Consider the following 14,852-nt stretch of genomic DNA (forward strand, 5'->3'; position numbering starts at 1 on the left):
CTACAAATTACAGTCGACCCCCCTATAAGATCATAGATATGTTCCATTTTTTAGGAATCCGATTTCTTACGAGTCGTTCCAATCACAGCCCGACACGTGTAAAGTTTACGGACTATGGCTGATTGAAAGGTTTTCTTCCATAAAATTAATCGATTCTAGACTAATCCGACTCAACATTTCCAAAATACATATATATTTTTTGGAAATAATCCATATAAACTACGCTATAAACAAAAAATTGTAGGATTACTTACCGAGTGTGCACTATTAGACATTCCCATTGCTAAAGCTTGTTTTCGTTGCGAAGCAGCACACCAAACCACGGCCGATTTCTGATAACTTATTTTTCTGCGAAAACTTCGTTGAACTTCGGAGACATCATTAATATAAATAATTTTAATCGCCGTTGAATAAGAAATGTTTATTTCACAAGAAATGTATAAAATTACAGTACTGTATTAGACTTACGGTACCTAATTTACATACTGTACAGACGATAGTTAGCGTAAAAATCTCCGTAGCGTGGCGCCACGCTACACGGCGGAAATTATATATTTAATTATAACAAAGTTACAATAAGTTAATATATAATTATATATACAGTACCTAATTTATATATAATTAATATAATACTGTCCAGATGATAGAAATCTCTCCGTAGCGTGGCGCTACGGACGGCGGGAAAGTAGTTTGGCTGCCCGATGACGTTTAACGTAATTATAGGGGGTTTTTTACGGATACGGTCACAATTTTTTCGCAGTTTTATGGGAATCGTAATTATAGGGGGGTCGACTGTATTCATATTTATTAAGCTTATGTATTATGTAGAGTTACCATATGTAACAAAGTATGTGTAGTAACCCTAGATTACAGATTAAATGTTGCACATAATTAACTGTGCCAGCATCAGTACGGTCAAATATTTTTCTGCGTACTAGTGAATTTTTTTACAGACCAGACCAGTCCATGGACCAGTAGTTGAAAAACACTGTTGTAGAAACCTCAAGCCTTACCTGCACATGGTGTTGCATTTGTGAAACACATTCTAGAGGGTGGAAAGAGTGATCTGTTTGATACGTTGTGTAATTGTCATCTTCATCTCCTCCAGAGTGCTCGCATACATGTGTTCCTTCCTTGCACTCCAGAGAATACCATAAAAGGGAAATGTAGGACATTCAACTTACAGGTCTCATAATATTTTACATATAATTTTAATGTTGTTACAAATTTCTCATTGCATGGTATCTATTCAGACATTCTGCATTTACAACAATTTAAGAATGTTAAGTATACTTAGGTTAATATACTTACCTTTGAAGTCAGAATGTTTGAATATTTCTAAAATTATATATATATATTCTTTTCTAGGGATAAACATCGTAGAGATAGAAGAAGTAGAGATAGATCACCCATTAGAAGGTTTGATCGATCTAGATCATCAAAATCTCCTTTAAGGAATAGTGCAAGATGTATGAGAAGAGAAGAAGTAGTTATTCATGGTAGAAGTAGGTCTCCTTGGTTACCCAGTTCTGAAAGTAAATCTCATTCACCACGTAGAGATTATCGTTCTCCACTCCGGCAATCGACTCCTCCAAAATCATATATGAGGAGAAGTAGATCGCCAGGGTCACATCACTCTAGAAGTCCATCGAGAAATTATAAATCCAGAAGTCCAATAAGAAATCGGAGTCCTTGGCGTCGAGGATCGAGAGCAGACAGTCCATATAGGAGAAATTTTGATAGGAGTTCTAGATCAGATCGTGATAGGAGAACCAGAACTAGGTAAGATGAGAGAAGTATATTTTATCAAATGAAAAATTAAAAATAGTACAATGATTATTATTATTTTCTTTGCTTGAAATATTTTAATTTTGAAGCTTGATAAAATTTATGAATTAATAACATGTAAAATCCTACTATATATAATTTTGTACTGTATACATAAAAAGACATGTAAATTATTATTAAGTACTGTATTTCTGAAAAGATAAGATCATGCTATTATATGTGAAAATTGCTTGGTTTTGCATTTTTGAAACATACATCCTGCTTGTAAGAGTATTATCTCACATATAGGAGCCTGCTCTTATGTGTGCTAGGTTGCTTTGACTTAAGAGCTCTGCACTGTGTCAATGTAAAAATACATGTGCTGAAGTAATTGTTCAGTGATAAAATAAAAAACCGAAATAAATACTTTCAATAGTATAAAATTTTTTCAAAAATATTGTTTTTAGGTACTTTGCTGAATGTAGCGATGATTTTGCTCCATGTTTAAGAGTAAGCGTGGAAGTGCAATAATTATATTGCGTATTACAGTAGAGACCTGGAAACTCAACTTTCGATGATTTGACATTCCATAAAACTTGTTGTGTCGTTCCAAAAAGAGAAAAAGTAATCTGATTTTCACCTCTAACTTAACCCTTTTGGTCTTTATGGGTACGTTCGTAAAGTCGAACGAGTTAAACGAGAATGACGTCATTGTTATTCTTATTTCGTTAGACTTTTCGAATGATTCGTTTAGAACTAAATGGCTGTTTCTAAAATCGAAGATACAAATGTTGCTAATACAGCCTTATCCGAAATATTTTTCTTAGATTGCTTCGGGTGGACAGTTATTCCAATCATTTCATCTTTTAATTCACAATTTAAACACTCGAGTAGATTTAGAAACATTGATACCGTCGGCCGCCATTTTCTTAACGAAGTAAACCAACTCTTTCCTTCGTGAACTTCGTTAGAGTTTCGTTTGAAATGTCATCACCGCAGAGCATGCGCACTGAGCGAGACTACTACTTTTCGAACGATTCGTTACTAACGCGTTTAACTCGTTCGACTTAACGAACGTACCCTATATTATCATTCTTTACTGGCAACACTTGATAAGAGCATTAGTTCTAAGTGTTAACAAAGAATATAACCCTTTTTCCAAGGTGCCACTGCAAAATATCACAAGATAAATGGCACTAACTTGAAAGTAGCCACTGAATAACCGAAATTTTTTAAAATTAAAATTTAGTTACAAATAGGAATAGTCACTTTTAGTACGTAGTTAATATGTGTAAGAATTTGCATGTCTGTTATTCCTAAAAGTCTGCTATTTAGACCAACATCATTGCTATGCTGTAAAACTTGTCATTATTGGTAACTTAGCATTTTTTCAGTTCACATTGAGTTGAGTTTGCAGGATTCATCTTGTAAATATATACAATATAATTATTTTCGTTGTGGTTTAAAGAGTAAATAGATGCTCACTGTAATTGGATAATGAAACATAATTTGAAACTTATTTATGATATTGTTGATACTGTTTATTCATAGATTTGCAAGCTATTCAAAAACAGCTCTTAGTGTCAATAATAATCAAATAAAATTGACTCGGTTATATGACTGACATTTTTGAACATGTCTACTTAAGGGTGCAACTATGCAAGCATAAGCAAGCAAGAATATGTAATAAATAATTAACATATTTAAAAGGGAATGGTTAGATTAGGTTAATGTTGACTGACTAAAGCAGGTTCAGAAAAGTGTTATAAATCTTTTAAGTATAGGCATGGGAAACAAAATATTAGAAAAATGTAATTTAATAGTATGATTTTTTACAAATTACATTATGAATTTTCATAAAACAGTACATATTAATAGTGTAAATTTTTATTGTTTTGACTGAAGTAATAAAAAAAAGAGCATTTTCAATAAACTGCCAGTTCCAGTAATAACATTTAAATAGATTCAAACTTGTTTTGATGATTGATTTTGTATTAATGAGTACTAGATGAGGAGGGGATGTGTTTTATGAGAATGGTTGATTTATTATTACTATTTTTAATTTAAACTTGCTTTTTTTAAGTACTGAATTGTCTGTTCTTATTTAAAAATATACATTTTTAAAAGTGATTATTTAAAAATTAGTAACAACAATTCACTTCCTAGCAAATTATTAAATTAAAAAGAAAGATTAGCATTATAAATACATCTTGATTTTTCATGTAGAAAGATTCTTGAAGACTTTACCTTTTATCAGTTTTTAATATATAAAGAACTAGCAGACCCCGCCACGCCTTGTTGTGGCTCAAAATGTATCTATTATAAATGTATAACACTTCCCCCATGGGGGAAAATTTTTCGAAAAATTTTTTCTTAGTGTACATTCTCTTGACGTACCCTATTAAAAAGCAATCAAAAACGCAAAAACCCGCATCTAAAATAGTATAATAGAAGCCAAGTTTTTCACAGTAAGCCTTAATCCTGTCCCTTTCCCCCGCGGGAGGAATATCGAAAAATCCCTTCTTAGTGTACATTCTGTTGACGTACCCTATTAAAACGCAATCAAAAACGGAAAAAAACCGCATCTAAAATAGTATAAATAGAAGCAGAGTTCTTTACGGTAACCTTCCCTGTAAGGCTTACCGTAAAGAACTGTCCATCCCCCATGTTTAACGGAATAATATACAGCCTATGTCCACCCTGAAGTTCCATTCTAAATATTGGTGAAAGAATTTTTGAAATCGGATGAGTAGTTTCGGAGATTACCTGCTGCATACAAACTAACATACATACATACAAACATTACCTCTTTATAATATTAGTATAGATTAAATTTTGTGACAGATTTTATTATGCCTTAGCTTTCTAGTGACTTCAAAATAAAGTTTGTTTAAATGACAAATATTTAAGTGTGTTGCTAAATAAAAACATATTGAATTTTATTTGTTAACAGAGATCGTTACAGTCATAGAGGTAATAGCAAAGAAAGGCAGCAAAGTCGCAAAGAAAAAGCAAGAGATAAATACAAAGATAGTCTTTCTGAAGGAATGGTGATGTCTGATGGCTCCTCAGATATGTACGTATTAAATTTTTTGTAATTTTTCGTTTTTTAAATACTGCCCTATTTAAGAGACTATTTAAATGTCAAAGTTCTTGATTTATTTTATGCTTTCATCTCTTTATATATAGTTAGTTTGTATTCTTTGTAACAAAATAGTCTGAAATCAAAGTGGAAGTTGATCATTTGGTATGGAAATGAAATCAAATTTGTTGTATACAGATTAGAATAAAAAATTTAAAATCAGAATATGATTTGTTTGGATTGTTATTTGAATATAAATTTGCATTCTGAAACTTGTAATTATGTATACAGTGAAATCTCTGTATGATGGACATTTGTAGGACTGAAAACAGTAATACAACATACTACAGTAAGGCTGTTATCATGTGAAGGTAGCAATCAGCTTCCCACTGAGCATAGGTAAATTTTGTGCTAGGTTTGCACCTACCACCTGTCATTTCTGTTGTAAAACTACATGAGTTTATTCATAGTCTAGGCCCTGTCTGTCTGACTCTATTGGTGACACCATAGCATGTGTCATTTTGGTTTTGAAACCATTGTCTTTATTGTCTGTCATCATTATTCTCCTTTTCTTGAATCTTGAAGTAACTAAAGGATTATTCTTGGTTTGTGTACTAAGTTGGGATGCCAAAGTTTTATGTTGAAGTAACAGTTTGTAGTGATGGTAAACCCTGCTACATTTATGAGACTGTGCTGCCCCATATCATTTATAATATAGTCAAACCTTGGGGTTTGAACTTGATTTGTTCCTGAAAGTTGTTTGAAAACCAATTTGTTTTCAAATCGAAACAAATTTTTTCATAAGAAACAATATAAAATGGATTAATTTGTTTTCAATTCCACCCAAACCAAAGCCTTTTCTTAACCTTTTTAGCTGTATTTTCATGCACAAAAGCATACAGCTATTACATTTTATCCATTTTATATATGAGTATTGAAAGAAAAATGTTTCATCACTATCAAATGAAACCAAAACCATCACTTTACAAAAATAGTGCTATAAATAGAGACTGGCCTCAATTAAGACAGACAAGTACTTTCTTCATTCACACTTTCTGAAACATTATGCTTCAATTGCTTTGACTTTCAATTGCTTTTGATTTGAAGTTAAAATTCAATTTATTTATTTTTAATTGCAGTTTAGATTTTGTTTTTAATTATTATCTTATTATGTTTAGTTTAAACTAACTGGCTACCTAGTCTTAATAAATATTAATATTATAATAAAATTATATTAATAAATTTTTATTATTCAATTTAAGTTAAGCACCTTTAAACATGGATTCATTTATATTATGAAAATGCTAATTAACATGGTTTTTATTAATTTCATTTAAATTCAGTTACCAAATAACAGAAGTAGTATCTTACCTGCATGTACATTGAAATGTAATTGTTGGTTTATGTTATGATATCTAATGACCCGAGGCAATTTTGGTGCCATTAACTTCTCAATCTGTAGTCCCATTATTGATTGGTTGGTCTGTTGACTTTCTTTAAAACAGGAAGTATATGGAGTTGATTGTATGTCTCTCTCTCTCTAATCTGTGGCTGGCTCTTACATTGTAGCGTGTTCAGCAATTGAGTTATCTTATGGCAAACAGGACAGATATGGCGTTCAAAGGTTTGTTCGTGAACCAAATTGTTTAAATTTGCTTCCGAATTATGAATATATATTTGCACAACATAGACAAATATGTCTTGTTTATTTTGATATTTTAAAACAGAAAAAAATTATGTAATGTATATCTGTAACAGATGCTGTTCTCCTTATAAGATTAAATGTATTGATACTTTCAATGTAAATAATTCTTTAAAGGATAAAACTAAATTACTTACTTTAATTACATAAATATTAAGCATAAATGTTTGTAAAGTTTTATGAATAAATTAACAATGAAGATGATGATATCCTTTATGTTTCTTGGAAATCATTCCTGTGACAATGAAATAATTTAATTCATTTTCAGGGAACGTGATATAGATCTTGATGAAGAAGAAGATGAAGAAGCATTGATTGCTAAACGCAGACAACAGCGTCAAGAACTGCTCAAAGTAAATTATTCATATTTTAATAATACATTTGTTGAATAATTACAAGAATGATAATTTGTCTGTATATATATTTTTTATTTAGAGATTAGGTGTTGCACCACAGCAGAACATTGGAAGTGGTCTGTCAACACCCATTCAATCGGATGAGAGTGGTACAAATACACCCGATTCAATTATTATTGGCGATCAGGTAAAATTTATATTAGAATATATTACAGTAGAGTCTCGAAAACTCGGCACTCTATAACCTGGCAGTACGGATAACTCGGCCACACCCTGGCAGGGCAAAAAAATCCTTAGTTAATTAATTTTCATTATAGACAGCTTTATGCCTCATAAAGTATTTTTCTGAGGTCTGTCTTATCGGGTAAATTACTGTACACAGTGTATTCATTAATTTTCATTTTCATATAGTAAAGGCTCTATGCCTTCATAAAGGACATACCTTTGTTTAAGGGTATTTGGGCAGTTTATTCTCTGTTGTATTCTCAAGCAAACAATACATACAAGTACAGCACAGTATTTTCTGAGGAAACACTCGTACTTATTTTTTTTAACCTCATTCCCGATAACCCGGCATTTTCACAAACTTGGCCACCCTTCAGTCCACATTAGGCCGAGTTTTTGAGACTCTACTGTATTATTATTTTATATTTGAATTATAAGAAATGTATATTTAATTGTAAGTGTTGTTGTTTATAGCTTACATATAAAAATTGATTAGATTTGATTTAATAATTCGTTATTTCTTTATTTTGAAGAATTGGATCAGAAATTGCAAAAACCTACTTAAATTGAAAGTGTTCAGAGTTTTTCATTTATTATTAGAATTTTATTTATTATTATTTCAATTATTAATTTATTATTAATATTTATTAATTTATTATTAACAATTATTAATTTATTATGAACGGCGAATAGAAGGACAAGTACAAAGTTTTTAGCTTTGTTAAAAGTCGAATTTATATTTTTTATGTATTATTATTAACATTTTATTAAATGTATTTTGTAAATCCATTTAATAAAATTTTAAAAAATATTTTAAGTTTTTAAATAAATTTTGTAAGATTTTACAATGTTATATGATAATGACACTATCATGTATTTTGTCTGCATCATTGATGATGCAAAATCTGTATGAATGTTTGTTTGATTTTTAATATGATATAGAAGATAATGACAGTTTATAAATTAAACTACAAAGATTTATATATACAGGTTGGTCTATTTTAATTGCTTCACTAAAGTAATTTGAAAAGTATGCATCCTACAAAAAAGTCATTGAATTGAATTGCTATTCCCCATTTTGTGGTCTCCTTGAAAGTCTATTGGTTTCATTGTATTCAAATAAAAACATACTTTTGTTGTTAAATTATTACCACTCAGCAGTGAAGGATGGATATATCCGTTAAATTCTTTTGGGGGTATTGCCAAAAACTACCGCGAAAAAAATTTTGCATAAAAAATTAATTATGTAACAACAAAAAAAGACTTTTTGTAAACAGTTATCTCTAGTAAAGAAATCTTTTTTCCGAAACGGTAATGAGAAAAAAACGCGTGAAAAAATACTTAAAAAATTTTCCACGTTTATTCTGCACTATTTTGGGATAGCGCCATACCTAACTATTCCACTGTTGGAAGGTTAATATAATGATATTTAATTTTAAAATTATCAAAAATCAGTGTAAAGTAGTTCGAATATACAAATGAAATTGTGACCGTAAGGTCGGCACCTCTTTGGCGCCCTGTCAGGATGACACCACCGAGTCTCTAGGGGACTCGGAAATCGCGACGTTAAGTCTAAAGATTCGCGAGCGGTAGCGTGTGAGCGCTTGGATTCGGAGTAGAGGTGAGGAGAGAGATGAGGAAGTGACTCACTCGGACTCCATATGTTCTGACAAAAATTCCATTTTAATAATAAACAAAGAAAATACAGAGATATCGGGCATATTAGCGGACTTAATTATACTATTCCGTTCGAGAGAGAGAGTTTACAACCGAATCGCGGGTTGATAAATACCTTTCTTTTTCCTAGGTCGCAGATCTGTAGTATGATGACACTCTTGACTCCTCTGAAATGGTCTTTCCACTAGTTCTTGTCCGTTAATTGGATCTCGGAGGTGTGGAAGCACGGAAGTGGGGTGAGATTCTTAAGGAGACACGGTGTTACTTCTGTCACGGTGTTATTTCGGGATTTTGGTGCACGGGTTTTATCCTGGGTCACGGTTTTAATCCTGGGGCACGGTTTGAATCCTGGATCACGGTTTTAATCCTCGGATGACGACTTCTGTAGAGGGACTTCGGATGACGACTTTTGTAGAGGGACTTCGGATGACGACTGACTTCGGGGTCGTTTTTCTTTTTCCCTTTTTCATTCCTCTTGGGTTTTTTCCATGAGGTCAGGTGATGGCCTTTAACGGTCGCACGTCCAATATGTCTTCTCCATCAAAAGTTCCTGGTGACACATCCCTGACTAACTTGATCCGACTCAACAAGGAACAAACTCCGTGGGAAATAATTTTTATGGCTTTTAGCCTAACTCGATAAAACGTTCGAATTTAACCGATTAAAGTTTCCAATAATTAAAATTTAAAATAACACTTTATTGTGGGTCTGTTCGTCCCTCACATCACCCCGGCCTTTCCAAAATCGGGCTTGTTCTGAGTGAGCAAGATCGATTTTAAGGAGCTGAAGTTTCAATGGAAGGTAGAGGATGTAGGGTGTTTCCTGGAGGTTCTTGTGATTTTCGATGAAATTTGATTTGACAATGATAAAGACCCGTTTTGTGAACACATAATATTTAAAAGTCTCTCTCTCTCTCTGAGTGCATAATACTAACATGAATTATTTCCGACATTGATATGATTATTTTTATGATATGGTTATCATTCTAATTAATTATTTCCGACAATATGATTTTTTTTCGCGTTATACAGAGGTTTAATGGATTTATAATCTACTCTCTCTCTCTCTTGTAAATTTTGTCTGTTGTCCTAATTAACTCTGTCTTGTTACTTTTGATTGACCGCTATTTCCTTCCTTTGGCGGGCTAGCCTTTCGTTTGGGAATTCGACTTCGTCTAGGGGTCGGGAGAATCCAGGGACGTTCTTCCACTGGTCCCCGGCTGCGTAATGCATAAGAATGAGAGGAAGTAGGTTCTCTTGGTTCTTCTCTAGGGGTAGATTCTATTATTCTTTCTTCACTTTCGGAATCGTCTTCCTCTGATTCTAAATCCGTTTCTGGTTGTGGTTGAATTTCGGTGAGGATAAATTCGTCCCATGGGTCTGCACTTAGGGAAGGTTGGCGGGATAATACCTTAGGTTGTGTAGATGTTGGTGTAGGAGATCGGTCTAAACTTTCTGACCTTTCGAATTCTTGTCTAGCGGTGCAATGTTTCAATCTATTAGCATGAACTTGGAGTTGTTTCTTCGTTTGAATATTTTCAATAAGGAACGTGACAGGACTTAATTTGGATATGATACGAAATGGGCCGGACCATCGGGGTGCTAATTTCCTTTTTAACCCTTGAGGTAGGACAACTTCATTAAGGAAGACTCGATCGCCTACCTGATATGTAGGAATTTTATGAGTTCGGCGATGTATTTTTTGACGTTCTCTGGCTGCTGCTTCAGCATATTCTTGTGCTAATTGATGGGCACTGGCCATTCGAAGGTGGAGTTCCGATGCGAAGTTATCTTCTACATCGTATTTAGTTCTGGTCGGACGGGTGATAAGGTCAAAGGGGTAAATTGGATCTCGTCCATACAACAGAAAGAATGGACTGTCATTCGTAGAAGCGTGGACGGTAGTGTTATATGCAAATAAGGCGTAGGGAATCCATTCATCCCAGTCCTTTTGGTCTTTGGCTACATAGTGTGAGATAATATCAACAAGGGTCTTATTGAATCTTTCAACTATCCCATTGCATGCAGGGTGATAAGCGGTTGTAAGAAGTCGCTTAATATGAAGCAATTCGCATACTTCCTTGAACATCTTGGAGATTAAATTTGGGGCTCGATCTGTAAGAAGTTGTACAGGAGTTGAATGGCGTAAAACAATGTTGGTAACGAAGGCCTTGGCGATAGTTTTGCTATGAATATCGGGTAAAGGTATTGCTTCTGCATATCGGCTGAAATGGTCCACAAAAACTAGGATGTATTTATTTCCGTTGGTTGTAATAGGCAAAGGACCGATAATGTCCATAGCTGTCCGTTCAAATAAATGTGTGAGGGGAGAGAATAACTGTAGTTCAGCTTCTGTTCGTTTGTCCTTTCGCTTGTGTATAGCACATCGTTGACATTCTTGGCAATGAGTTTTTATGTCTTTGTTCATGGTCTGCCAATAAAATAAAGTCTGGAGTTTTTGTTGCATTCTTCGTGCTCCCAAATGTCCTCCGACAGGAGTATCATGATAAGTATGTAGTATATATGGAATCAATACGGATGGAATGACTAATTGTTCTAGGAAGTCTCCTTGATTGCTAGGTTGTAAATGATAAAGAGCTCCTTCCTCATCTAAGAAGAATTGGTTCTTAAGATTTGGATCTTGTGCGGTTTCATCTTCTAGTTGCTGAATTATAGGATTCCATTTTGGATCTCGTCTCTGTAAATCTCTGATTTGGGCTTTGGAGTATATTGGGTCAAGGTCGTCTTCAGTCTCTACGATTTGTCTGATAGGAATGCGACTTAAAGCATCGGCGTTTCTATGACATTCTCCCGCTTTATGCCTTACTTCGAACTCAAATTCTTGCAAAAATATAATCCAACGAGCTATTCGTGAGTTTGTGCTAGAGTCTTTATTGCTCATAAGCCATTTCAATGGTCTGTGGTCAGTGAGAATAATGAATTTCCTGCCGTATAAATAAGGTTTGAAATATTTGGTAGCCCAAACAACCGCTAGACATTCCTTCTCAGTAGTACTATAATTTTTCTCGGATTTCCGCAATATGCGACTGGCATAAGCGATTGGCATTTCTCCTCGTTCATCTTCTTGTGATAATACTGCTCCTATAGCCTCGTTAGAAGCATCTGTAGCCAGTATAAAAGGTTTGGTAAAATCAGGAGATTTTAACAGTGGGGCGGATGTAATGATTTCTTTTAATCTCTCGAAACTCCGCTCTTGCTCTTCTCCCCATTGGAATTGAGCGTCATTCTTTAAGAGATCGGTCAGTGGCTTTGCGATATCTGCATAAGATTTTATGTGGCGCCGGTAATATCCAGTTAAACCTAGGAACGACTTTATATCATGTTTGTTAGTAGGTTTAGGAAAAGTCAATACGCAATTGATTTTGTCGGGATCCGGTCTTATCCCTTCATCAGAAACGTTGTGGCCCAAGAATTTAATTTGTCGCTGCAAGAAATGACATTTCTTTGGTTTTAGTTTTAAGCCAGCGGCAGCAAGGCGTTGGAAAATTTGTTCTAATCGGGAAAGATGAGTTTGGAAGTCGGAACTAAAAGTCAAGATGTCGTCCATATAGACGAGGCAAGTTTTCCCTTTTAATCCATGAAGGATGAAGTCTGCCGCCCTTTGCCAGGATGCAGGGCTCCCGCAAAGACCCATTGGCATCCGATTCCACTGGTAATGACCGTCTGGGCTTGAAAAAGCGGACTTTTCTTTATCTCTCAGGGCTAATTGCCAGAACCCCGAAAGGGTGTCCATGGTCGAAAAATATTTTGCTTTTCCCATCAAACTGAGGGCTTCCTGGACTAAAGGTAATGGATATGGGTCCGTTTTTGTAACTTTATTGAGCTTGCGATAATCTATGACAAGGCGCCATAGCCCCGGCTCCTTTTTCTTGACTAATAATGCAGGTGCTGACCAGGGGGATTTTGAGTGCGATATTATTCCATGATCTAATAACTCATCAATGATTTCATTCATTTTTTCTCTTTGAGCGTAGGGTATTCGATATGGAGGTTGGTATATGGGTGAAGCATCTCCGGTATTGATTTCGTGTTCCACGACTTGACAATATCCCAAATCATAATCGTGAGTGGCAAAGACATGTCGATATTTGTACAAGAGGTCTAATAAAGGCTGTTTTTTCCCTTTTCCAATATGGGACAAATTGAATAATTGGCTGAATTTTTCTCTGGTAAGATCAGGAGTAGAGGATTTATTGATAGAGCAGGGCTTTATGGGAGATTTGTCTTCTACTGCTCTTAAAAAGGTTCCTACACATTCGCCTTTCGCTATCTTCCTAGGTTGGGTGGAAAGGTTAGATATACGGACTGGTACTTGTCCTCCCTTCATAGTTTTTGCTAGGATATCTGTTCCTATGACCCCCTCCTGGCTAATAATACTGGATTCGATAACTCCAATTTTGCCTTTTTGTCTTAATCCCGATATATTGGCCATCGTAATTATTTCGGATCTCGGGGGAAGATTGCAATCTGCCGATAAGAGTACATCTCGAGTTTGTTCAGGATTAGAATTTTTTCTTTGGCTATGGGTGACTTTGGTTGTTGCTCGATTAAGATTCGAGTAACCTTTAGACTGGCTCTGTGTGCCTTTACAAGATCGGTTTTTCTCTTCTGGCCTTAAAATATTCGATTTGTGAGCATCAGAGTTTTTACGAAATGGAATTTCCTCTCCCCTTGGGAGGGTTAATGTTTCTCTTGCTAGATTAATCGTCAACTGTTGAGTTTTTATAATATCTCTTCCTAAAAGTCCATCAAAAGGATGTGTAATCTGATCATCCACGACATAACATGAATGAGAAAATTGCAAAGAGCCCATATCAAAATGAACCTTGATGGTCCCATAGGTAGTTATTCCATGGCCTGTAACACTTTGGAACAAAATCTCTCCTCTTTTCCAAGTAAGATCTACTCCAGCCACCTTGTGAACCAATGATCGGGATAGAAGCGTGACTTTAGACCCTGTATCTATAGCCAGTCGAGCCGTATATCCGTCGATTTTACACAATAAATTAGGTTCAGAATCCTGGCCTAGTACGCAGATTCCTCCTTTACCTCTAGACATCAAAGGCATTCCCCTTCGGGAGATATATGAGTTTCTCGGTGTCGGCAATCGAAACTCTCAATATAATCCATGATAACCCACTTGGGAAGACCGAAAGGGTCGAGCCGATTTATGATATGGCATTCTGCGTTCCCACCAATTTACTTTGTTAATTTTGCCATATGTCTGCTTCCTGGGTGGCTGAGAATTTGTTCGTGCTCTGTCGATTCTCGGTCCCCTTGATACATTCCTATTACTATCTCGGGGAGCATATGTAGCATCTCTATTTTCAATTCTAGTTCGATTCCAGTAAGGATATCGGGGTCCTCGCGAGCCGTCGTCCAGTCGTCCTCGGGGCTGATATTGTGATCGGTCGCCATAAGCTCTGGGGCGCCAAGATATGGGATTTCTGCGTGAAGGGTTGCCCTGACTTCTTTCCTGAGTTCCTAATCGTCTCAAGTGCTCCTGAATTTCTGCTAAAGTTTCCTCTAATTGCTTCTGATGTGCTCCCCTCGGATCCTTTTTCGGATCGATAGGATTGTTTATGTTCCTGACTATCGCTCGTGATTTCGCCGTTAATTGTTCAATAGTTTCCTAGCTGATGGCTGCCTGCACCGCCTTATCGAATGTCTCCGGATCTCGCGACATCACTTGTCTTTTTATACGCTCATTTAGGCCGCTGAGGAATTGCACCAGCAATCTTTCGTCCCTCTCTTTTTGTTGACATCTTTTTATAACTTCCCTTTCCTGCGCATCCCCGCTAGTTTGTTCTACCATCGTATCCCTTACCAGGGTTTGTAATCGCACGGCATAGGTTTGTACATCTTCGTCTCGCCCTTGGATACAGGCATGGAACTTTTGTAAACGTAAAGAAATTGGCTCTCTATCAAATCGCTTAATCATGAGTTTCTTGAACTCCTCATACGTCACCACCTCCTGCATCTTTGCATCCTTCCATGCAAATTCCCGGGCTATCCCCGTTAAT

General features: G+C 35.3%; 1 protein-coding gene across 2 annotated transcripts in view; it reads left to right on the plus strand.

The window, feature by feature from the left end:
- Window positions 1-14,852, plus strand: part of LOC111619190 (serine/threonine-protein kinase PRP4 homolog) — a 62,711-nt gene that overhangs the window by 34,840 nt on the left and 13,019 nt on the right. For both annotated transcript variants that reach the window (XM_023360881.1, XM_023360887.1), the window contains 4 exons: window positions 1,369-1,782; window positions 4,721-4,843; window positions 6,820-6,904; window positions 6,987-7,094. In XM_023360881.1, coding sequence (XP_023216649.1) covers window positions 1,369-1,782; window positions 4,721-4,843; window positions 6,820-6,904; window positions 6,987-7,094 — 730 coding nt within the window. The remainder of the gene's footprint in view (window positions 1-1,368; window positions 1,783-4,720; window positions 4,844-6,819; window positions 6,905-6,986; window positions 7,095-14,852) is intronic.

This window comes from Centruroides sculpturatus, unplaced genomic scaffold (genome assembly GCF_000671375.1).
Source record: "Centruroides sculpturatus isolate CEXI.00-Female unplaced genomic scaffold, Cexi_2.0 scaffold38, whole genome shotgun sequence".
Classification (NCBI taxonomy): Eukaryota; Metazoa; Arthropoda; class Arachnida; order Scorpiones; family Buthidae; genus Centruroides; species Centruroides sculpturatus.